This window comes from Cricetulus griseus, chromosome 5 (genome assembly GCF_003668045.3).
Source record: "Cricetulus griseus strain 17A/GY chromosome 5, alternate assembly CriGri-PICRH-1.0, whole genome shotgun sequence".
Lineage (NCBI taxonomy): Eukaryota > Metazoa > Chordata > Mammalia > Rodentia > Cricetidae > Cricetulus > Cricetulus griseus.
In genome coordinates this window covers 52401073-52425480 of record NC_048598.1, presented here as the reverse complement: position 1 = coordinate 52425480, position 24408 = coordinate 52401073, and the positions used below count along the sequence as shown (strand labels likewise).

The following is a 24408-nucleotide window of genomic DNA, read 5'->3' as shown; positions in this document are numbered from 1 at the left end:
GCAGATGAAAATTACTTAGTGGACTATTACATGAAATGATGGGTAAAGTCCTAAAACCTACAGTCTTGGATGCATCCATCACACAGGTTTTGTTATGATTTTGCATGGATCAGAATCAGGACTGCTTAGAATTGCTTTGTCAGTTTTCTCAGCATATTGCTCAAATCAACACTGAAGTACTGGAGAACGATACCTGTACATGCATTTCATTCTCCAGCCATCTTGACTTACATGTACTATCTTGTAGCTAAGTATTATCCTAAACACAATAAACCCCACACCCTTTTCTATTTCCAACATGTACTCTGAAGGAGAATGCAAGTTTGGTTCAGACCAGGGTGACATCAGTGTCTTACTTCTCTGAAACCCATTGCTTGCCTGGGGTGGAGCTTTGTAATAGCACACTATTACTATCCCAGTACTTACTCCTGCAGCCTGGATGACCCGAAGAAAATTACAGAACAGAACACATGGAAACCGACCCCTATGCTCATTTTGGAATGGTTGGTTTCCTTTGATAACACAGAATTCTGCATAGGGTAATCGGACATATATATATGAAATATATCATATATATTATATTCATGACAACCACATCTATACAATCTGAATGTTTAGAAGTCTGAGTTGATTTTTCTCATTCGGTATGGGGAAAAACATAGTAGTGCACAGCCTTCTTCCATTGGTGAGTCTCTAACAAGGCATGCTCTTGAAGCGTGGGGCTCTTGACTTGATGTACACAGTAATGAAAGCTTGCTATTGATTTTTCTGTAGCTGCTTGTAACTATTATAGTTGATACATCAATAGAAAAGGAAAGCACAATGTTTCATGGGAGGCAGAAAATCACAGAATACATGGTGCTCTGACAGTAAATCATGGCATAATCCTAAGAATTGATAGATGGTTCCTGCTAACTTGAAACCCAGGGCTTTCTCTGAAAAGACCGTCCTATTATCGCCCCATACTTCCTACCAGACTGACTGCCCAGAATGGCGCAAAAGGACGCAAGACAATGTTTCATCTCCCGAAGCCTTTCTTTCCCTCAGGGGGGTGGGGTAGGCTGAGTGGGGACCTGCCTGCTGATGAGCAGTCATGGAGTCATTTTCCGCCCTCAATTCCTAGAACTGAAATGATGTTGACTAATTCCTCCGAGAAAGCTCCGAGGTTAATTTCTGAGAACAGCCAACAATAGAGCACAAGCAAGAAAACAAACAAACAAACAAACAGGTTCATCTCTAATTCTCAAGGGAGGTGGATAAAACAGAACCCAGGACAGAACGGTTGTGAATTCTCAGCTTCTGCCCTCAAAAAGGGCATCAAATAATGTAATTAGAGACAAGGTAGGGGATAACTGAGGCACAGGAAGGAAGGCCTGTGTTCATTCTCTCACCAAGTATCATAGCTAAGGCCTCCAAACGGGTGTGACAGCTTGTGACCCTCCCTGTCCTACCTCCCACCAGGCTCTGCACCAAACCTCTTTGTTCATTTGCCATTTATGCGCACAGGATTAATGGTAAAACACTGAGACCTACATGGTAGCTTTCGTGGTTAAGCTATCCTATGAGCATCTTGTAACCAGTCCATTAATTACTGGAGCTCTGAGCATTGCTGGAGGCTCCCCCATCACACGTATTAATTATTTAACAAGGAGTCATATTTGTAAGTGGTGCTGATGACCATCCAAGTAGTTTGACTGTGATAGCATGGAGCATTAAATATGGATGATACTCAGCGGAGTCATGGAAGACTTACTTGTCTCTAAACCAGGTTGATGCCATAAAGACAAAATGGGGATGGTCTCCCCGTTAACTCCTTGTATGGAAAGTACAATTGCTTGTTCCCTCTGCCAGGCATCCACCAAGAGAGACAGGAGAGGCTTTGGTCTCGTATCTTTCAACTTGGCTTTGGTCGTTTTCCATCACCAGTCTCAAGATCCAATGAACTGAAAACGGTGGTGAGGTGGAGGGGGGGGTAGGGAGGAGGAGGAGCAGATGAATACCTTTCAAACTGCCTGTTAGGGCTTCTACTCAATCACTGTTCATTTATCCACCACCCACCCATTCACCCATTTCCAGGCAGTATGAATTCCTACTCTCTGCTCAGTTTGGGCATTATAGACTTCAGTTAAGTGACAGAAATATTCATAGAATAACTTTGATACAGTACTTGCTACATGGTACTAAAATGGAGGGGTGGGGGAGCCCCAAGAGAGTCAAGCAGATACCTGTGAATCAACATGTAGGGCCCTAAGCGATGGCCAGGAGCTCATAATGTAGAAAGACAGGCTCAGGCTTCATAGGCAAGGATGGCATTAGGACCACAAGCTGCCATGGTCAGCTAAGACATGCAGCAGGGCAGCTCTCACAGTGAGGAGCTCTGGGATGTATGCTCTTGGCAATGACAGGAGTGATTACGCTGTTGCCTTGGTGAGAGCTGCCAGGTTGCTGCAAGCAGGGACCTCTCTGCCTTCCTCTACTGTACTTGGGTGTGCTGAGGGTGGACACACAGAGGTGACATAAGCGTAATAAAAAAAAGGCTCTTTTTTATGTTTTTATAATATAATAAAAAAAAATCCCTAAGAGCCATACCACAGTCAGAGGACCCCAGAAACCAATTCAGAAGCTGCAGCTCATCACTGATTTTTGGGACAGGGGTGGGTGGGGATTGGGGAAGAAACCCCTAGCTGCCCACCCATGGTTGCATCTGACCTTGTTCCTCCATAAACCCTCCCGATAAGGGCTGGGAACACACAGTACTAAAAAGTGCAGCTAGAGACAAGAAGATGAACAAGGAAAGGACAGAAAATGCCCAGCAGACACAAACTCCATCACTATTTGCCCAGAAATCAATTTTCACTTCACTTTTTTTTTGTAGAATATTACTAAGCCAATGAAATATACAAAGGGAAAGTCATCCACAAGGAAAACCACCTTAATAAACCAGAAGTTGATCAGGGAGACTTTGTGTCTTTTTTGTTGTTTATTTGTTTTTTGTTTTTCGAGACAGGATTTCTCTGTGGCTTTGGAGGCTGTCCTGGAACTAGCTCTTGTAGACCAGGTTGGTCTTGAACTCACAGAGATCCTCCTTCCTCTGCCTCCCGAGTGCTGGGATTAAAGGCGTGCACCACCAACGCCCGGCGTGTCGTTGTTTTTAACCAGGTTCCCACCACATAGCCCAGAGTGACATCAGTATCCTGAGTACTGGCATCCCAGAGCCACCATGGCTGAGTTGCGTTTTAACAATGCCTTCCCTTTAAGCTTGCCATTCTCATTTTTTTTTTTTTTTTGATTCAGAGATCTATCCCAATGCATCTCCATTTATTCTTTGCGATACAGTAACATTTCTCTCTCTTGATTTTGAGTTTCTTTCTCTTTTGACTAATGTGACTATTAACTACTGGTTAACCAGTTTTGTTTTTGGAGTTGATCAAATCCATATTTAATTGTAACTCAGACACCTACTCAACATGCAATAGCTGCTTTTCTGACTTACTACAGTTTAAAAATGAAAGCGTTGTGTTATCTACCCATTATAAGCTTGCTTTAGAACAAGTGATTCTCTAAAAACAATTGAGAAAGATTTGTTAATGTTCATATTTCTCTCTCTCTCTCTCTCTCTCTCTCTCTCTCTCTCTCTCTCTCTGTGTGTGTGTGTGTGTGTGTGTGTGTGTGTGTGTGTGTGTGTGTGTGTGTGTGTGAGTGTGTGACGTGGCTGTTTGTTGTGAACGGAAGACAGGTCCTCCACAGAGGCTGTCCATGCTCTTAACCCCTGGTGCCACTTTTCCAGTCCCAAGCAAATTCTTAAATACATTTTCCAAGGACTGAGTATATTTTGAGAGATTTGTTGACTGATTTTGAGATCCAGGCCTGGTTGGCCCTCTAGTCTTGAAACTAAGATTTCCAAAGACTTGGAGAATGACCTGCAGAGTGTGTCTACCCTTATGATTTAAACATGGATTTGTACGATTGTAAACATTTATTTCCAATTTAGTTTTAGTTCATGTTTCACACCACAAATACCCTTTCTTGTTCACCACAAGACTTTAAACATATCACAGGTTGTCTGAGAAGGTTGTCAGCTCACTAAGCTAGAGATAAAGAAAGGTGAGGTTTGACTGCTACCTATGGATGGCTTTTTATGTAGACTATTAAAATCACAGCTGTTATCTCGGTAAAAAACAAACAGCCCTGGGCCCACCTCCTTATCCAGATTCCTAAGGCAGTCACAGAGCAGCAGACTCTGACCACTGTCCTTTCTGTTTCTTGTGTAAAGAAAGGTCAAATTCACTTAGGACAATCTTTACAAACCAATGCAACACAATGATGGCTTTCTGGCTGCAGGTGTAGCATGGTGACAGAATGGTTACCTGGAGAGAGGGGGGGAGACAGAGACAGACAGAGAGACAGACAGAGAGAAAGCGACAGAGAGAAAGAGACAGTCTCTTGGCTGATATTTAGTAAATGTTGGTAACCTGGTATCTTGTTTTTCAAATTTAGTAATAATTTTACTTACTTTATATTTTGCTCACTTTGTATATACACGAACGTGTGTGTGTGTGTGTGTGATGTGTGTAGTGTGTACATGCCATATGGAGGTCAGAGGACAATTTATAGGAGTTGGTTCTCTCCCATCATGTGTGTCCCAGGGTTGGAACTCATGTCATCAGGCTTGGCAGCATCAAGCATCGTTTCAGCTGAGCCACTTCGGTAACCAATACATTTTTATAAGTGAACATTTTGAAGAATAAAGTTCAATTTGGAAATGAAGTTTTTGTAACAGTGAATAATTTATTTAGTGTAGTTTATTTAGCATAATTAACCTATAAATGTATCTCTTCTGAAGGTTAAGACTCTTGTGCCCAAATGTCTGAAAGCAGAGAAGACATCTGTGTGGCAATCTATGTCTGTAGTTCTTCCCAGTCAGTTCCCTTTGCTATGTATCTGGGCCATCGAAGGCTCTAGGCGTGCTTTCCAGGCAAGTGCACAGCAATGACTCGCAGAGCATAGCAATAGCCCTGGGAGGGCCTATGGGCCATAACAACCAGTTGACCAATCAACACAGGGCAAGCCTGGAGGCACACCAATCCTGAGCATGTGCGTACCCCTAGACACTCCCCAAACGCTGCCCTATAAGATCTCGGCCCTGTGGTTTCTCCGGGTCTTTCTCAGCCATCTACCATGGTGGATGGATGAAAGGCCCGAGCTAACATGGGGTTAAGCTCCTTAAAAAAAAAAAAAAAAAAAAAAAAAAAACCGCAATAAAGCCTCGTGCTCCACTTATCAGAAGGGTCCTCAGATTTCCATTTTCTGTAGATGCTAGGTTTATGTGTGAGAGGATTCTACTTTAAGATATTTGTGTAATGTAGTATATTTCTCATGCAGGAGGAAGCAGACCATCTGCCTCAGTCTCCCCAGGGAAACTATTGAAAATATGGAATTATTATCCCAAACATTCTGGTTTCATTCTGGGCCTTACTAACTAACCCTTATTAACTAATCCTCCATTGACTCCTGAGGAGCAACAGCATTTAGAGTCCAGGAGACTTCTTGGTATATCATAAAAATTCAGATTCCTGGGCACCAACCATTGACATTCCCATTTAGCAGGCCTAGGCAAAGTCTCAGGAATCTGGACTTCTCATGAAGACTGGATAAGGCCTTGGACAATGGTTCTAGGGACTGTCATTCTAGTTTTGGCGACAGGAATTTCACAGGGGGAAATAAAAGGCAAGGTATTTCTAGAAGGCAGAACAGAAAGAAAGCAACTCCAATGGTTAAAGACTTAGCAGAAACTCCCCAATCACCAGGTTTGCTAGGCATTGAGCCATGAGAAGTGCCATGTGAATTTGGTTAAGGCAAATTAGAGTCCATTTCACAGGTCACATAGGAAGGTGGCTTGTGAAAGTGCAGATCAAACTTTCTCTGGAGGAACTGTATGGTGCACACAGAAATAAGCATGTGGAAAAACTGGAGAAACACATAAACATAGTAACTGTACACACTCACTGGACTGGACAAGTACTACTGTTTTTTATCTATATCACAAAATAAGGCATTCTGCTGGGGAAAATGAAAGAACATATGTAGCCCTCCTGGGTGAGTATTTTCTCCCCGAATTCCATCAAACCTGCAACAATTTCAAAATTAAAGGTTGAAAAGAGAATAAACAAATAAAGTACAACCACACGGTGCTTCCAGGGAAGCCACACACCACAGAAGCACAAGAAATCGCACTATGTCAACTAAGCAGTTGAAACTAAACTGATGGGGAAACGGCAATATTATTTATTAAGAGATGATATGACTTTCTTCAGGTCAGACAAAGTAGAGGATTAAAGGACAATAAGAAGAATCTGGTATGGGGAACATGATGAGGTAAAACTGACAGGGGTTGTAGGGGACAGGGTGGGGGTTATGATAAAAACATTGGACCCATGTATGAAACCTCTAAATAAAACAATAGTATTATGTTCAGTTCCCAGCACCCACATCAGATAGCTCTGAACCACCTATAATCCAGCTGCCTCTGTCCTCTGCAGGAACCTGCACTCATATGCACCGCCCCCATATTATTAAAAAATAATCTTATGTGAAACTATTCCTTTATGGCAGTAAGAGTCTATCAAGAAAATGCACCAAAATGATCAGAATGTTGAAAATGAATAATGCCTGATCCTTGACAAATATATTGTATTATATAAGCCAAACTTCCAAAAATTAATTAAATATCACATTACAAAGAAAGTCTCTGTGACATGTAGCTCAGTTTACAATCAACAAATAAAAACATAGCCAAACTCACCTTTGTTTGGGAATTTCAAAGCCCACTGCTAGAGAAGCCATTGGTTTTTAATACTGCAGTCGAACACCATAGAAATATAAAATAATTGGAGGTGACTATAGGGCCATGGAGAGGACCACTCTCAGGTTGTGCACACCAGGCTCTGACACAGACTCTTATGTGAGTGGCCCCCCCTGGAGTTCCGGAGATTGACAAGCATAACCTTCTAGACACCTTGAAAGCCCTGGTTGCTGAAGATACAACTGTGGCTGTGCCAAGAGGCAACTTTCTAACTTTTATATTTATAAAACAGATGAAGAGAATGTTCAACTCCAGAAGCTAGAAATGAGAACACACTAATAAAGAGAGGATCTACTGAAATAGAAGGCAAAGAAAAATATAGCTCTGTATCTTCAAGGTCAACAGTGCATGGTCTTCTTTCCCTCCTATATAAACAGAACTTTTCAGAGTAATTTCTGAGACTTTAGAATCATCTTATACGAGGTAGAATTGTTATCACAGCTCCAATTATCCAGTCAACAAAGTAATGTAAGTCATTTGGGGAAAAGACCAGAGTACACCACAGAAAAGTCATTTCATGTAATAAGGGAACGTGGTAGCGGATCAGCTATTTACTCAGTATGTGGATGTTAACTAATGAGACAGTGTCAAGGAAAGGATTGCATTGAAATACCAAACTCTGTAAAGTAGCTAGAAAAGCACGAATTAAGAGACAATGTAGAGTAGAGAAAATGGTACAGCTTCCCCAACCTAACCTATCCACACACCCCTACCAACTAAAGAGAAGCCATCTTCATGAATGAGAAGGACTCAGTTCTGTGAAATAAAACTTTCCCCGAATCAATCTCTAAACATAACTCACTTCCAGCCAAACTCCTACCTTAGTTGTTTGTGGAATAACAACCCAATCCTACCGTGTATATGGAACAGCAACAGTCTAAGACCAATTAGACTATTTAAAAAAAACGAGACCAATTACCCAGTTATCAGGATTCACTATATGGAGCCACACATGGTGGTGCATACCTTTAATCCCAGCACAGAGGAGGGAGAGGCAGGTGGATCTCTTGTGAATTGAGCCCAGCCTAGCCTGGTCTACATAGTAAGTTCCAGAACAGCCAAGCTATGTAGAGAAACACTGTCTCATAAAAACAAAAAGGAGCCGGGTGGTGGTGGTGCAAGCCTTTAGTCCCAGCACTCAGGCAGCAGAGGCAGGCAGATCTCTGTGAATTTTAGACCAGCCTGGTTATAAGAGCTGGTTCCAGGACAGCCTCCAAAGCCACAGAGAAACTCTGTCTTGAAAAACCAAAAACCAAAAAAAGAAAGACAAGATTGTAAGGATTTCTATAAGGATTAAAACATGATATTTGTTTTGAAGTAATTAAAAAGGTCAATGACATAAGATAAAAATAATTCAGAGAGACCCATATACATATGTATATATGTGCATACACACACACACACACACACACACACTTTGACTACATAAAAAAACAGCATTAAAAAATGAGAAAGTAGCCGGGCGTTGGTGGTGCACGCCTTTAATCCCAGCACTCGGGAGGCAGAGGCAGGTGGATCTCTGTGAGTTTGAGGCCAGCCTGGTCTCCAGAGCAAGTGCCAGGATAGGCTCCAAAACTACACAGAGAAACCCTGTCTCGAAAAACCAAAAAATAAAAAATAAAAAAAAAATGAGAAAGTAATTTACTCATAAGTATATTGGGGCAAATAATGACCCATAAGAAAAATAAAAGCTCATGCACTTATACACAAAAATAATAAAGTCTGAGCATTTTAAAGGTTTATATATCACGATATTTATCTTCATTTTTGGACTGTGATGTTCATCATTCCAAAGTAAACTACAGAAAATCCATCTCAAATAATAAGGCAATACTTAGCTAGGTTAGGAACTAATTAGAAGATATAGAAAAGGATCACATTGTATAAAATATACAATTATACACTCACACATACTTAAATACGAACACCAAAATTACACAGGAAAATGTTAATATCTATAGCCACTTTTGTGAAAGAAAAAGAATCCACTCAGCTATCTACTCATAGAAGGGGGAGGCCCCTGTGCCTGAATAAGAAAACCTTATTTCCCAGTGGACTTATTTCCCAGTGTGAGTTTAAAGCAACTGGTAGAAGGGTGTTCAAAGCCAATGATAATCACAAGTACAAATTCTAAATAATGGCAGCTTCCTCTAATGAACTAGAATAAGTGATGGTGGTGATTATGATGTGGAATGATAGGAAATCTTATTTACTCTGCAATAGATGTCATTTGGTAGAGCCAAATTGGATAAGAGGATAAGTTAGAAATTTCTAGAAACGAAAAGAATTACGATACGGAGAAAAATAGTTTCTTAAATTTTCTAAATATCCACCAATTGGAGAGCCCATCACTAACTCGAGGAGTCTGCCGCACAATGGAACCATGTGAGTGGTGGTACCAGGTGACCCAGCTTTCCCAAGAATTCCAAAGATTCTCAAATCAAAACAGAAATCTGGAAAATATAACCCAGAGCAGAGGGCAAACCAAGATGTTTTTAAATGCTAAAAGCTGTATTCTTTTGTGAGACAAGAATAAGCTGCTGCAGCCACCTCATTGAGAGAGGAATTTCCTTGAAGTTATAATTAGAAATAATACTGTTACAGTATGCAGGGGCTCCAGGCCTGCTGATGGGCCCTACCCTGGACACGGGCCAGCACATGTGGTTATCCCATTTATCTCACAAGTCCTTGTGGCCAACAACACGTTATTTTCTCTTAATTTTAGGAGAAGTCACTAATTACTAAAACTCTCTGCTGGCTTTCTTTTATTTTCTGGTTCTTCATGTTTTGGCCCCCATTCATTAGGAAAGCCAGAATCTGTTGTGAGTCCAGGCTTAGAACCTGTGACCACTGATCCTTCCACTCCCCATAAAGACCCATCAGGATGGGAGCTTCATTTCCAGATGCTTCTTCATATTACCAAAAACACAAACAAACAAACAAACAAACAAAAAGTCTGCATAGAGGCAGCTGGCCAGTATAAAACGGCCATACCCTGTAAGCTTCTAGTTTTGCAGTGATCAAACTAGTGACCCCATTCTCCAGACTGGGAAACAGAGAAAACTCTGGCTGTGAGCTTTGGGGCTGCAGAGATATGGGCCAAGGCATGTTGTTGGGCCCATACTTGGCTTCCATTTTCAAAGGAGTTCTATAAGGATTTGATTTCCTCCATGCTCCTGACTGGTCTACTTAGAATGAGTTACCATTGATGAAACTGACAAATGTAGACGCTGCCTTGTTTTTCAAGCAGTCGGGAGTTGTGCAGAAACTCTGGCCTTTGTATCTAATGTGTGCAGAGCACAGTTCTGTTCTTTACTACCTGGGGGTGATTTTTTATGTGGTTGTTGGATCTTTCTGCCTAAGGATATTAACTTACTGTGATACTCACAAACAATGCCTGCAAACCACGCTGCTCTCACACAACAGTGAGATGGACAGTCATAAATGAACATGTCAACTAAGTAAGTATTGCTTTCTCATGTGAATGGCATCCCAGGAAGGATGCTCCAGGAATCAGGCTCAAAATACAGTATGAGAGCTGGTACTCCAAGAGCTGTGGGTCACACGGAACAGTTATACAATAGAAAATGATCAATGGCGCCCTGCCAAAGAAGCAACACAAAGTCAGAGGAAGAAATGAATGAAGGATGATTCTTACTCCCACACGACCTACAGCATAGGTGCCACTGTCTGGAGTCTGATAGCCAAGAAAACTGTCACTCAGGATGACTCACAATGTCACGGGTGAGGATAAATAACCCCACTTTCCTGTGTCCCAAATTGCTCTGCTTCCAGGTGGTAGGACCAAGATGTTGAAGTTTGAAGTTCATGTCTTTGACCATAAAAGTAATGAAAACATGCACAAGTTTGTTTGTTGATTTAATGGTTAGCAGTGCCTCATGTACCCCAAGGCTGGTCTTTTAGAGCTGTGCCAGTAGGTCTGGCTTATTCATGTTTTAATATCTATTCCTTACTCTCAGACTCTATTTGGTTCCCTTGAATTTGAGGCTAGCAATATGAATAAAGGGAAACTTTTGATGTTATTATTGGACAGCTATTGCACATAGTATTGATGGGACAGTATGCTGGCTGTATTTATTTATTTATTTGTTTGTTTATTTATTTATTTATTTAGCTTAGCCTTTGTTCAAGGACAAAGCTAATTTTTCTAACAGGTTTTGGTCCTTAAATTGTAACAATTCCTTTTAAAAAAGATAAACTGCCTAGGGTTTTTTATTTCCTAATAATGCAGGAAGGCTTCCTAAGTGAAGCTTCCCGTTTTATGTTCTTGAGACCGGAGATTTCTATTTAATCACTAGTCTTAGAGACTACCCACAGTAGGATCTAGAGAACTGTAGCTGTCATAGGCAACTCAGGTAATCAAAGAGCATTTACATTTGTGGAAAACTGAAGGGCAATACTCAAGAATTGCCTGGCCTGCTTCTCTGCTAGCATCATCATTTAGGCTCTGCACCAACCAAAGTGGGAAGAGGCCTATCTTTGCTGTTTGTCTTTGGTTTGCTTTGGGGAGGGGAGGGTATATGGTAGATGGATTAAAAGGAAATGGTTAGAATTGCTTCATCTGACAAATTTCAGAATACTAAAAGTTAAAATGCCTTCAGTTAGTGGATAGAATCAGTTAAAGTTGGGACTTGGAATAGAGTTGACAAATCAGCTATGGATGGGTAGTGGTGGCCCGCATCTTTAATCTTAGTCAGAGGAAGGAGCATCTCTGAGTTCAAGGCCAGACTGATCTATAGAAATGAGTTCCAGGATAACACTGAGGAGACCCTGTGTAGATAAACCAAAACCATAACAAGCACCAAACAGTTTTATGTTGGCAGGATAAAGCCCTTTGTCCATACATCTGTATACCAACAATTACACCTAAAAGGAGGCATTTCCCAATAGGCAGCCTTCACTTAGAGACTTTCTCTAATGGGAATACAGATGTGTTTAGAAGTAACTATTTATTGACATAATTTCCAGACATTCTAAATTCTTCATAACTAGTATTTAATCTTCATGAGACTTTATGTAGATCTGGATTGTTTTGAATATGGACACTGAGATAGTTCCCCAAAATACAGCAGAAAAAGTGTCCAAATTCAAGCATGCAGGTCTTACCAACATGCTAGCCCCCAACCCCATCACCCTTTCCTACTAATTCCTTCACGCTCTATTCTTTCAGGGGCTACACAAGACTTTCCCACATGTGGTACAGAGTGATGAAAGCAGTGAAGTCCGTGACCCAGATTGTACCATGAGATATCTTGGGCTTTAGTACATTAGCTATACAGTCTATAAGACAAATATTACACGATAGGCAAAGCCCAATGTTAAATGTAGAGGATACTTCCTAATTAAAGTTGTAAAGAATACATATTTAAAATATATAGTTATTGGTAATACTAGTGTAAGAAATATTTCTTAGGACAAATATCGGACTGGATTATTTTAGATGAGTTATTATGCAGAAAACAGAGAGGTTGCTCCAGGGGCTGGAGGGCAGGGGAGATGGGAATTACACTTCATGGGAACAAAGTTTCAATTTTGGAAGGAGATGACAGTAGTGATAGTCTCTACAACAATGCATATGTATTTAACTGTATACTTAAAATGATATAAAATGGTAAGTTTGAAGTATAGATTTCACCACAAGTTAAAAAATAGGAACAAGCCTGCTGGGTTGTAGCTCAGAGACAGACTGCTAGCCTACTGTGTGCTAGGCTCTCAGCTGTGAGCATGGCTCAGAGACATGGTGGCACATGGGAGAGAAGGCTTCTAGTCAGGTCTCTGAGAAGCAACTGTCCTTGACCTATAACTGAGCCATTCCAAAGCCAGAAATGTACCTCCAACTCTGTTACTCAGGACACAGTGGCCTGTACTGAAGGTCCAAAGTTCCCCAGAGTCTCAGCAAAGCCAGGAAAATCCACATGAGAATGAACTTAGGAGAAGTGATTTCTTCCAAAATGGAGCACCCAGACTACGCAGAACACACACCTGAGTTGTAATGTAACAAAACACTAGTTCGGTGGGATGTACAGTGCTGGGACATGCATTCTGTCCTTTTCTGAGAACGTTTGCCCATTGTGACTTTTTTTGCCCCATGATGACTTTTTTTTTGATAGTTAGCAAGCTGTGGCACATGCTCAGCCCCCAACAAATAAAGGAAATGTAATCTAGGTTCTCCACAAGAGCAGCATTTATTGAAGTCCCTTCTGCGCCCCTGTCCAAAGGTGGAGTTGTCTTCCAATCCTGACTAGATATGGGTTCAGGTCACATAACCTCTGTTAGTTTCACTGTCCTTGTCCTGATATGACTTGACAACACCACAGGTTTGTTATGTTAGAGGTTCTAAGCTGCTGTTCTAGAATTTCACCTTGCCACACATGGGACAGATGTTCAAAATCTGTGTGGCATGGGGATTGGTGAACTGGGGGTGGCCCTGCTCAGTTTCCTCAACAAGAGAGTTGACAAAGGCCTTGTCACTAACATAGTGTATACTGGGGTAGGGCATGCCTTGGTTCAGTGGGAAAAGCTATTACAAAGGCAAGTGAACAATGCAGATGACATGTGGACTTTGAGCTATTTGTTTGGTCCACCATGCCTTATTTGGAAGGGTGTCTCCAAGAACTGAAGAAGGTCTACACCAGGTGAGGTTTTCTCTACAAAAGCCATACGCTGCCACATGCTTCAGTGCCTAACACGACGGTCTTGCAATAGCAGGTGTTTGGTGTATTTTGTGGACTTTGGTGTTTCAAAATGATGACATGTCTCTTACTAGCCATTCTTGCCTCCTGGGCTGTATGGGGTCCGTTTGGAATTTAACCTTCTAATCAAACAAACACTGTCAGGACATGAATTTGGACTTATAGGATCCTATCAGTCAACCAAGAGGAAGCTTTGATAACTGGTTCAGAGGTGAGCCACAGACATGTCCCATTCTAGACCCAAGGTACTTGGGTCTGGCGCTCACTGGTGTGCTGATCTGGGATGACCCCAATGCCCACTAACCACTTCTGCACAGGTCTACACTTCCTCTGAGATGTGAGCAGAGCAGTTGGCATGATGAAGCAGGAAGAAATTCCAGGAGCAAAGTGCTTTCTCCCTTTATTTGCCTTTCTGGATAGGCTCAACCTGCTATGCCACTTCTCTGAAAAATCATCCTACTAAGTAGCGGTAGTTAGCAAAATGACAGTATTGCATTAACAACTAAAACATACTAAATATTTTAAAGCATAATCTACTCAGAAATATGCTGAAATGAAAGCTATTTGAGCAATTATATTCTTGTGCCAACAGATAACAAATGATAATCACTTCACCGGTGGTGGTAAATACATATTGATTAAGTTCAAACTTAGAACTCCAAAATGAATTATATCTGGTCATGGCTAAACTGCTTTGCTCACTGAGGGGGAAAAAAACAAACAAACAAAAACCCCACACACAACACCTATTATACTGCATTTAATTAAGGCAAGCATCAACTTTATGTACCATTATTTGCCTCTGCCAAATCTCTATGGTATAAATATTGAGCCGTGGCATCTCCTGAATGCTAATCAATCCGTTCTGAATTTCAAATGATTACATAAATTTTAGGAAGTGCTTATTTGCTGGCATTCCCTCAGCTGCAGATACCTCAGCAGGGCGATCGTATGAAGATATGCATGGCCACTTGACAAGTGTCTAGTGAGTATTTTACTAAATTAGAATATCACAGATGAAAAGGTAAAAAACCCACCCTGCATGTTAATTGTATAGTGAATCCAGAGATATTTCCTTTGCTTATCTGACTTCACGAAGAACAATTTAACTAACTCAGGTGGGGCACGATGTGAAATGAATATACAGCATCCTGGGACTCTGTGGGCTAGCCGTCAACGGTGGTGTGCTGTAGACTGTGTGTTAGGATTTAGAGGAAGATCTTGATACAGCATAAAGCATGCTAGTCTGAGAAAGGGCAGCGACCTACAACAGCATGGGAAGATTAAAACACCTTCTAGTAGGTTTCACCTGTTATTTGTCTTGATACTCAGCTATAGATTGCGATGCATAAGCAGATTTTTACAAGTTTTTCAATCCCTTTGAAATCATGTGTGTGTTTCTCTCTTTCTATCAACTGGGTCTTGGGGAACAGAACTCAGGTCATCAGACTTGTTGGCAGATAAACTTTACCTGCTGAGCCAGCCAACTAGCCATCCCTTGAACATTCTTGCAGCACTTCTGGAGCAAATCCTCAACAAAGAATGAGAACAGGACTATTCCTGCCCTTCGAACAAATGGTCCCCTTGGTGCCCCTCCTTAGACCTACAAAGGAAAGGAACCATTCCTTTTGCATTAGAACTGCAAACACAGAGCTTAATCAATGGGGTCAAATTCCTTGGATAGGTTTGGAAGCCTCTTTCACTGGATTTAGTGTTGCAAAAGAGGAGGGAACTTTGTTTCTTCCTTTGCTTTTGTTTCTCTCCTTAGATATGATAGGGTTACTGCGACAAAGAATGACTCCTCCCAAACCCAACAAAATGTGTGTTGGTCCTCTTGGGGGGTGGGGGGAGTTACTCTCTTTTTGTAAACCCTGGGTACTTCCTTCCACAACAATGTGTGTATGATGTCTGGAGGCTGATCCCAATGCTGAGGGAAGAGACACCAAGACACCACACCTCTTGTAGCCCCTACATGTTCCTCATGGGACTCTGGAATTCAGGAAGATCAGGCATAAGCACAGCCCAGGTCAGAGCAATGATTCCTTGCCCAACCAGCCAAACCATGACCAGCCAGTCACCAGACAGCCTGCCAAGCTCTTTCCTCTCAGATTTCTTTACACTCCAATGTGTGCTGACATCTGGACTTGAAATTAGCACATGGCATTGCAGTTGAAGCCACCAACATGTACCAGTAACTGCACAAGACTGGCCCTATCCTAGGAAGAGCCAGCCACTGAGCACATAGGATGAAAGCCCTGAAAGCAGTGAAGTCTTTCTTCTCACATAAGAGTTGTTGGCAGTCTTGGAAGTAACTTCATAAATAGTTTCCCTATTGGCACTGAAGAGAGGAGAGAGTTCTGGCTTAAACACAAGTACCTCAGGCAAGCAAAAAGGAGGTCGGATTGATGCCCAAGAAATGACAGGAACCTCTTTAAACCACATTGGATGATCAAAGGTTTACTCTCCAATAAGTCCCTGCTGTGTCCAATGGGAGGGGAGATGAAGAGTTACAGTGGCCATTTATAAAGTCTTCCTTTCCAAGTGAAATATGCATCCCCAGCAGTAGCACGCACTCCCATCTAGGAAGTTTGTGTGGGACCCTTTGACTCTGACTGGCTTGGGCTCAAGAGACCAACTCCCCCCCCCCTCCCCGCCAATGTCACTGTGATTCACTGCCTGCAGAGAGCTCTCCCAGTGCCCTTCACTGGGCCCTGCTATCAGGAGAATACATGTTGCATGTAACAAAGGTGAAGTGAGCCAAGCACAAGGTCTTTATCAAAGGGGAAGCATCAGAGGCTGAAACTCAAACAAGGAAAAAAAAACACCACACATCAGAAACTGAAGACCAATGGAAACTAACCAAAGGCAAAATCATATGCACTATTCAGATGGCAAACACTGTATGACTGTATTTACCAACCCAACAGCATCTTGCATGATCAGAGTGACCACCAAACTCTTTCTTAGTCAGAGCCTCTCTCTTGAAGACAGAAACCACAGGTTCAGTCACCCAATGCTTATCCCCAAAGGGTTTTATCTGGCTGAACATTAGGTCTGGGACATGGATAGCACACTTACACCAAGTATGGCCCTGCTGCTCTCCACGAATGTTTTTCTTCTAGACCACATTTTTCAATTAATTGCCCTATTTCTATTTTGCCCATATAAATCTCATCATTACATGTAGGCAGTGATGAAGGCTCCCAAGATCTCCGAAGAGGCCAAGTGCACGGAGCAGAGAACAGAGGAGAGTTCACTGGCACTGCCAGCTATTGGTTCCAGACCTGATCCCACACTAACACACTTCATACATTATCTAGTGTTCTTTCTTTACATGGAAAATTGGAGTGGGGTGTTAACTTAGGTCCCTTTCCCCTGTAAAGAAGACACTGAATTATCTGGGTTCATTTTTCATTCCAGTACCTGGGTGGATCTAGTAGTTTAAGGCCAGCTTGGTCTACAGCGGGAGCTGTAGCACATAGTTAGCACATAGTGAGACCCTGACTCAGAAAAAAAACCAAAAATCTTTAATCTTAGCATGTGGGAGGCAGAGGCAGGCAGATCTCTCTGAGTTTGAGGCCAGCCTGGTCTACAGAGGGAGTTCCAGGGCAGAGAAAACCTGGGGGCGGGAGCACTGACTCCAATAACAAAAATAAAAGACATTAAATTTTGGGCTCATGTGAAGATATTTACTATTAACACCACTCAGGGGGAGTGTTAAAGAATTTTCTTGTATAGCTCACTGTGGTATTTCATTTTCACTGTAAAAGGCTGATGATTCTGCATATGATTTTCTTCTTAAAGAAAAGGGACTCTCTATCTTATAACCACACTCAAAATGCAAAGACAGATCCCTGTTTCCTAAAATAAAACATGCCAAATCCCTAGTATTTCTCCATGGGCTCGACCTTCTAGCCTATCTTTCTCCAAATCTCATGCTTCTGCTTTTTTAATTATTATTTTAACTATTATCTCATTTCCTATTAGGTTTTTCCAAATGCAGAGATTGGGAGGAAAGGCAATAAATATTTATTAAAACCCCCTATCTGTCAGGTAGAGTACAAGAAACAAAACATACACTATATATAACTGTACAGCGCACTGACTGGGTAGATAAGAGGCCCCAGGCTTCACCATACAGCCTCCTTTGTCTGTTCTAGACTGGGGAAGGAGCCACAGCAGACAAGGTAAAAAATGCTCTGCTTTCCTTACAATGCCTCAGGGGTACCCTCCTCCCCTGCATCCCTTAGATCCTTCAACATCTCAAGGTTCATTTTGATCAAGTCCTACCAAATTTATTCTCTGATCCTATAGAGATTGGATCCAGTTAATACTCCCTCAAGATAAAAGAGTGTTGTTCAGAAGCAGCAGACCAGACCTGCTGGAGAAACCCACTCTACAGCAAGCATGGTTCTTGCCTCTATCAGTGCTCCACACAGAGGACTCCGGAAGCAGACAGGTGAAGGCAGATAAGGTACTGTAGCTTTTCTACATGGACGATTTGTGTCATTCCCTGAGTTGTTGCTGCCATAGGGATGATTCATAGGTTGTCTCTGATGTATAATCAGGTATCATAGTCAACATTGGAAATTTGGGGTGAAGCAAAGAGCTTGAATGGATGAATAAAGCCAGGATGTTCTCATCTGTTTTACTGGATGTAGGATTCCTTCAGCACCAGGGAGGGACCTCAAGAGATTTCTTCCCTACAGATTCCTATCCTGGCCTGAAAGTCGCTACTTGGAATAGATGTCCACATAGTACCAGATTTTAGTCATAAATAGTCCTTTCAATTTTTTCTGCAAGTTAGCTGCTCAAAGAGCTGATCAATAAAATCTCCTCTCATAAACTTGGAGACTGGAAAGTGATAGAACAGCTGAATTTTCAAGAGAGGTTTGTGTGATGTGCAACCTTTTGGCTAAAATATTGCTCATTACACTTACTTTGGCAAAGGCTTTGGATTTAAAACATACTATGTCTATTTGTTTATGTATTTTATCAATATAAATTTTGTAGGATCCCTACTATGTACTTGGTGATGGGCTTGATGCCTATATGTAAAGAAGAATTTTAACGTCAATGGAGGCTCTACTTACAAAACGGGATTCTACTGTAAAGAAGCAACTAAAAAGCAAGCCTGTCTCTTCTGTGGCCTACACTATACATAGACTTGAGGCAACAGTTACCTTAGCCACTGCTTAGATCTGGCTATTTCCCCTCAAGGGAAACAACTGTAACAGGACATAAATAAGTATTACAAGGACTTCCAGAACTAGCGTCTGATTGGAGAAGAGGGCAGTTTACAAGAAAGCAGGGGAACTCACTCAGGGAGATGAAATATAATAGGCTTCTAGGTCTATTTTTCACCTGGGATACAACAAAGGCCCAGAGGCTATCTGCCATCCAGTCTCCAGGCTAAGAAAAGTCTCTCACCAAGTAGCATCGTAGCTGGAACAGTTCAGTGACTTGCTGCACTGAGCACTTAAATGACATTAATATTCCTCATGGACTCAAACATGGATGGCATTACTCAGGATTCTTAAAACACCCAACCAAGCACTCTCCAATTCTGCCTTCATTGTTATGTTATAATCTGTGTGCACCATACTCCTCTAAAGCTGTGTCCATAACGATAGTGAGGATGCTAGCACCACACTCTTCCTCTGTAACATTTACTTCTGTACTGATGGATCACAGAAAATTTCATCAGTCACTTTAATTCCTTGTAATAAGTGGAGTATATATAAGCCAATTAAATAAACGCTAAAACAACTAGATGACTCACATCATCTCTTTTCTGTTGGAATATCAATGAGCATATATTATTAGACAGCAAAACGTGATAATTTGGTAGATATGTATTTGAGACTAGGTCTTATATATCCCAGGGATGACTTTGATATATAGTTGAGGATGACCTGCTGACTCTGCCTTCCTCATGCTAAGATCACAGGTGTGTTTATACCATACCTAGTGCTTGGGATCCAACCCCGGGGCCTTGTGCATGCTAGGCAAGTGCTTGACAGTCAAAACTGCACCCCTAGCCCCAGTTTAATAGAAGGATCACAAAACATCTCCATCTTTACAGTCTATCATAGAGATATTGAGAGATCTGGTATTTTTCATTCTTACTTCCTTTCTTGACCAGCTAAACTAACTGTCTATTTGTGGATTCATTTGGCAGCCCTCAAAACTTTCAGTCAAGTACTTTTTATTTTAGTCCTGTCATTTAGTGAATGACTAGTTAAGGGTGGGGGGTGGGGGATGGAGTGGCTGTTTCTAGAACCTGACTAAACTGGTCATCAACTACTGTTCCTACAGACTTTCCTGGCTAAGTACCAAAACATGAAGTCCTTGAGGGTCTCTGCTTTCCAATTGTCACAGCCTGAGAACTTCTCCTTGGTTCATGTTTCTACAACCCTTCAGGCTCCCATGAGATGTGAAAACCACTTTTTTCCATGCTGTAGCCACAAAGTCACATGGACACAAGCTGGCCAGCCTGCCTTCACACTACAGCCCCTTGCTGTGCTTCCCAGGTGACTACAGAATGAGACACGGCATCTCCATCTATTCCACTCTATTCCCAGTGCTGCCTTGGAGTTGTTGGATGGACCAAGACCGGTCCTGTCCTTCTAAGGACAGGCTGCCTACCTACCTTTCCAGCCTGTCTCCTGCTTCACCCCCTCCCTGTTCCTTCAAATCATTTTGCCTTTGGACTGCAGCTCAAGATGCTATACCTGCATGAGATTATACTCCATCTTCTTTGGCTGAATCTATCAGGGAAGGGCAATATCACCTCTTTTATGTGGAGGAGGAGGATGCAACCACCTCTCAACACAACCGCCAGCCTTCGTCTACTCTACCACAGCCTCTGTTTTATTTTGGGATGAATGAGGAGCAATGCTGGGAAGATCCAGGATCGGGATTTGGTTCAGGCTCAAGGTTGCTGAGAGTTTGAGCAACGATGTGCCTGGCCCAGTGTTTCAAAGTGGCCCTGTATGACTTCCTCCTCAGTCACAGAAGAAACAGTTACTTGGGATCTAAAGTTCATTAGCTACATAACTCTATAATAGAATTGAAAAAAAGATTATCTATTGTTTCCATGGGAAAAATTAATAAAGAAAGTTATCCACTTATAAATTGGAAACCACCTGAATTATACTGTTAATTATATTTTTACTACTTCTGTACACATGAACTCTTGACCTCAACTTATTATACCTGTGATCAAAAGGACTTATTATTTTCCTTTCTTCCTCAAGCAGTAAGTAGACAAGTTCTCAGCAGATAACTTAGGCTGGCTCTTCCCCAGTGCTGTGTGCTTCCCTAGCAGCCACTGAACAAGGAAACATGGGATGGAGGCTCTGATAAATACAGTTGTTCAGAAGATCATTTGTGAGGTCAAAGGTCAAAGGTGGTTCTGATCCACCTGCCTCATCGGGACTGGCAGAGACTATAGGAGTTTGGAGAACAACGAAGGCAAGATTAAAAAAGAAGTAATGAACACCAGGGCTGGAGAGGTGGCCCAGGATTCAATTCCCAGCACCCACAAGGCAGCTCACAATCAGCTGACACTCAGTTCAAGAGGATTGGATGCCCTCTTCTGACCTCTCCTGGGCATCAGGCACACAAGATGCATATACATACATGCAGGTAAAAACACTTATACACACAAGATAAAATAAATGTAAAAAAATTTCTTTACTTTGCATGACTTATTCACTTTTTTGTTTTTGTTTATTTGAGACGGGGTTTCTCTATGTAGCCCTGTTCTGGAACTCATTATGTAGACCTGGCTAGCCTTGAACTCACAGAGATGGTCCTGCCTCTGTTTCCCAAGGTGCTGGGATTAAAGCTGTGTGCCACATACAGCTTCACATGTAGTCCAACTCACTCAAAATGCCACTGGGCTGATCTTTGCATCCTGCCGGGAAGAAGCTGTAAAACACTCACAGACACATGTCTGTATTTCCCACCAGCTGAAAACACCAACATCTTGCCATAAACAGAATCTATGAGGTCACAGCAAATAGGCCTGGGTTATCTTATGCTTGGTGATCCACACAGTGCTCTTGCATAATAGACACAGACTTCCTTGACTGGAACTTCCCTGTTTGTTGTGGTTAATAGAGAAACCACTTAGGGCCCACTCCTAGCACTGTAAACCTTTAAACACTCCCCTCTTAAAAAAAAAAAAAAAGCACTGTTGTGTTTTTACATTTACACTGACATCTCTTTTTGCTCTATTCATCACTCTTTCCAAAAGAGGAAAAATGCTTTCGGCGTTGACTACATGAGAAAAATTAAGTCTGGTCCTAAGACTTCAAGCCACCCTTTTATTAGCAACAGTTGTATGATGCTGTCAGGAAGGGTTCTGAAACCAAGGGGCCCAATTTAGAGGGCAGACATATCTGTTTCACATTGTATTTTGTTTTATTGTTTTATTTCTTTAGATATGAATTCACAACTATCTTACAACTGAAGACTAAAGAAAAAACATATGTTAGTAAATCTGATTTCTGCCATTATTTTTGTTCAAGGGAAGTTGCCTCCCTCAGCCTTCTGCCAATGAGGGATGAATGGACTTGGCAAAAAGTTTATTTAAGTTGGCTTTGTTAGGCCAACAAAATACAAAAATCAAGTAAGGGACAGGCAGAAAAATCTGTTCCTTTGAAGTCAATAAAAATCCATCTCCTTAATTCTTTTTTTATTCCAAGCAGGGGTGATTTTTCTCAACTGGCTCACTGGGAACCTTGATTTAGCTAATCTATCTTGCTTAGTTATCTTTCTACTCCAAACCCTTGCTAAAGAAGCATCCCTCCCCTTGACAACCACTATCCATTATCTGTGGAGTGGCGCATCTTGTTATATAAACTTTCTCCCACTAATCCTGATAGAAATGTAAAAAGCAGTCTTTTAATTACTACTTCCATTTCAGAAGGCTAAGAAAGCAGCATAAGTTAGAAAAGACAGAACAGAAAAAAAAAAAAAACATAAATGGCAGAAAGATGGCTCCAACTTGGTGAATCTTTTCTTATGTTTTCACCATGCCTTCTGTCATTGGTGTCTGTCCCTTGCTCGATCACCTGCCCATCAGAGGAAATCGTAGCACTCCAACTGAACAACTCCTGTTCTACACCCCAACCCATCTGCTAAAGGGCTAAGAATTGTGTAGGAATACATGTGAAAGCATGGTCATGTCTAAAGATTTCACTACTGGAAGGAAAGTCATTATCTTTGTAGCCTCAAGACACCCAGTGTTGGGCATTTGAAAAGAATGGTTGAATGGACTATGAGAAATAAAAACTTCACTTACCTAAGCTGAACAGCACTAGGAACTTCAGACACACAAACTCTCGGTGATCAAACTGTAGGGAACGGAATCTCAGCACTAGTTCCTGTGAATGACTCACGAGGTTGGAGAGTGTGACTCCAGCTTCTGAGACAATGCTGGCATAGTCAACCTGCAACACAGAATCACAGCTGTGACAACCAACAGGACAAGCAATACAAAGTTCCCCAGAGATTACTAAGAACTGTGGGAAAAATCAGGTTGCAGGAGAGCTTTCTAACACAAGCCAATCGGATGGAGGCAATACCTCAACTGAGGTTCCATTCCTTCCAGGTGACTCAAGTTGACAGCCACTTATAACTAGGGAGAGCTCTGCTCTTGTAAAATGTATCACACTTATTCTGATAAAAATCCAATCATGTCAATTGACTTTCATGGGGAGTAGTTTTTATCGCCTACATCTGCTTTTTCAGCAGTGCAAATATCTCCATGCAAGGTAATTATTTTTAATTCTGAAGTATACACTCAAAGAAAAATTTACTACGCACAAAAAGAACCACATAGTAATTCTACATACACAATACCATTAACCAGCATGAGGAAATAATGGAATAGAGGCATCTTAGCTGGCACAGTGCAAGACTGCTTGCTTTCGGAAGATTACAGTATTCAAGCGTGATGATTAAAGGACTAGAGCCTCACTATGTAGCCCAAGCTGGCCTCGAACTCATCTTCCTCCTGCTTTAGCCTTCCCAATTCAGTGTCTCCATTGCTCGACTCTTATGACTATTTATTTACTGCCCTCCTTAGGAGCTGGCATGAAGCTGTTAGTTTGAGATGATTACATTTGATTCTATCAAATTGATTACCAACACCCCCCCCTTGACGCATGTCCTAATTTTTATGCAGAGTAATTTTTGATCTGGAAAACAAACCTCCGAAGTCTTATTTCCATTTTCATTTTGTAAAATGCACTGAGAGGCACCAATCTTTTTTATTCATGGGGACATAAGAAGTTCAATTTATAATAGCAAGAGGTTAGGATGGCTGTCCCTGGTAGTCCTAGCTTTGCTCCTGACTTCACAGCACGGGAGGATCCACTTGGTACCTGGCACTCCCAGCCTTGTTTTTCTGGACAGCTCTCAAGCAACCAGATGCTCTTTTAGGTGCATTTAATTTTTGCAGGAGCAGCAAATTTGTCTGGGAGGCAAGTCCTCATCTGCCACTCACCCAGAGCAGACTGTATTAAATTTTTATATTTATTGACATTTCATTACCATAATTGACTGCACTTGCTTCGCTAGGAGAAGGCATGGGGCTGCCTCCTATGCATGAGAACTAGTCCCTTGAGTAGAATTTGCAATTAAAAACAAGGTAGAATGGATTTTTTTTATTGTGTAAATATGATGAGTTGAATTTTCAGCTTTAACTAGAGAATACTGGGTGTAAAGAAATCTTTTTCAAGAGTAGGGAAATTATGAGTCAGTGGAAAGACGACCCCCCTCCCCAAAGGTGTCAATCAGCTTACAAGAGAGCCAACTGTC

At 41.6% G+C, this 24408-nt stretch overlaps 1 protein-coding gene across 1 annotated transcript in view; it reads right to left on the bottom strand.

Annotated features, from left to right (window-relative positions):
• Positions 1-24408, bottom strand: part of Nr5a2 (nuclear receptor subfamily 5 group A member 2) — a 122627-nt gene that overhangs the window by 21333 nt on the left and 76886 nt on the right. The window contains exon 7 of the mRNA XM_027417469.2: positions 22889-23036. Within this exon, the coding sequence (XP_027273270.1) occupies positions 22889-23036 (148 nt within the window). The remainder of the gene's footprint in view (positions 1-22888; positions 23037-24408) is intronic.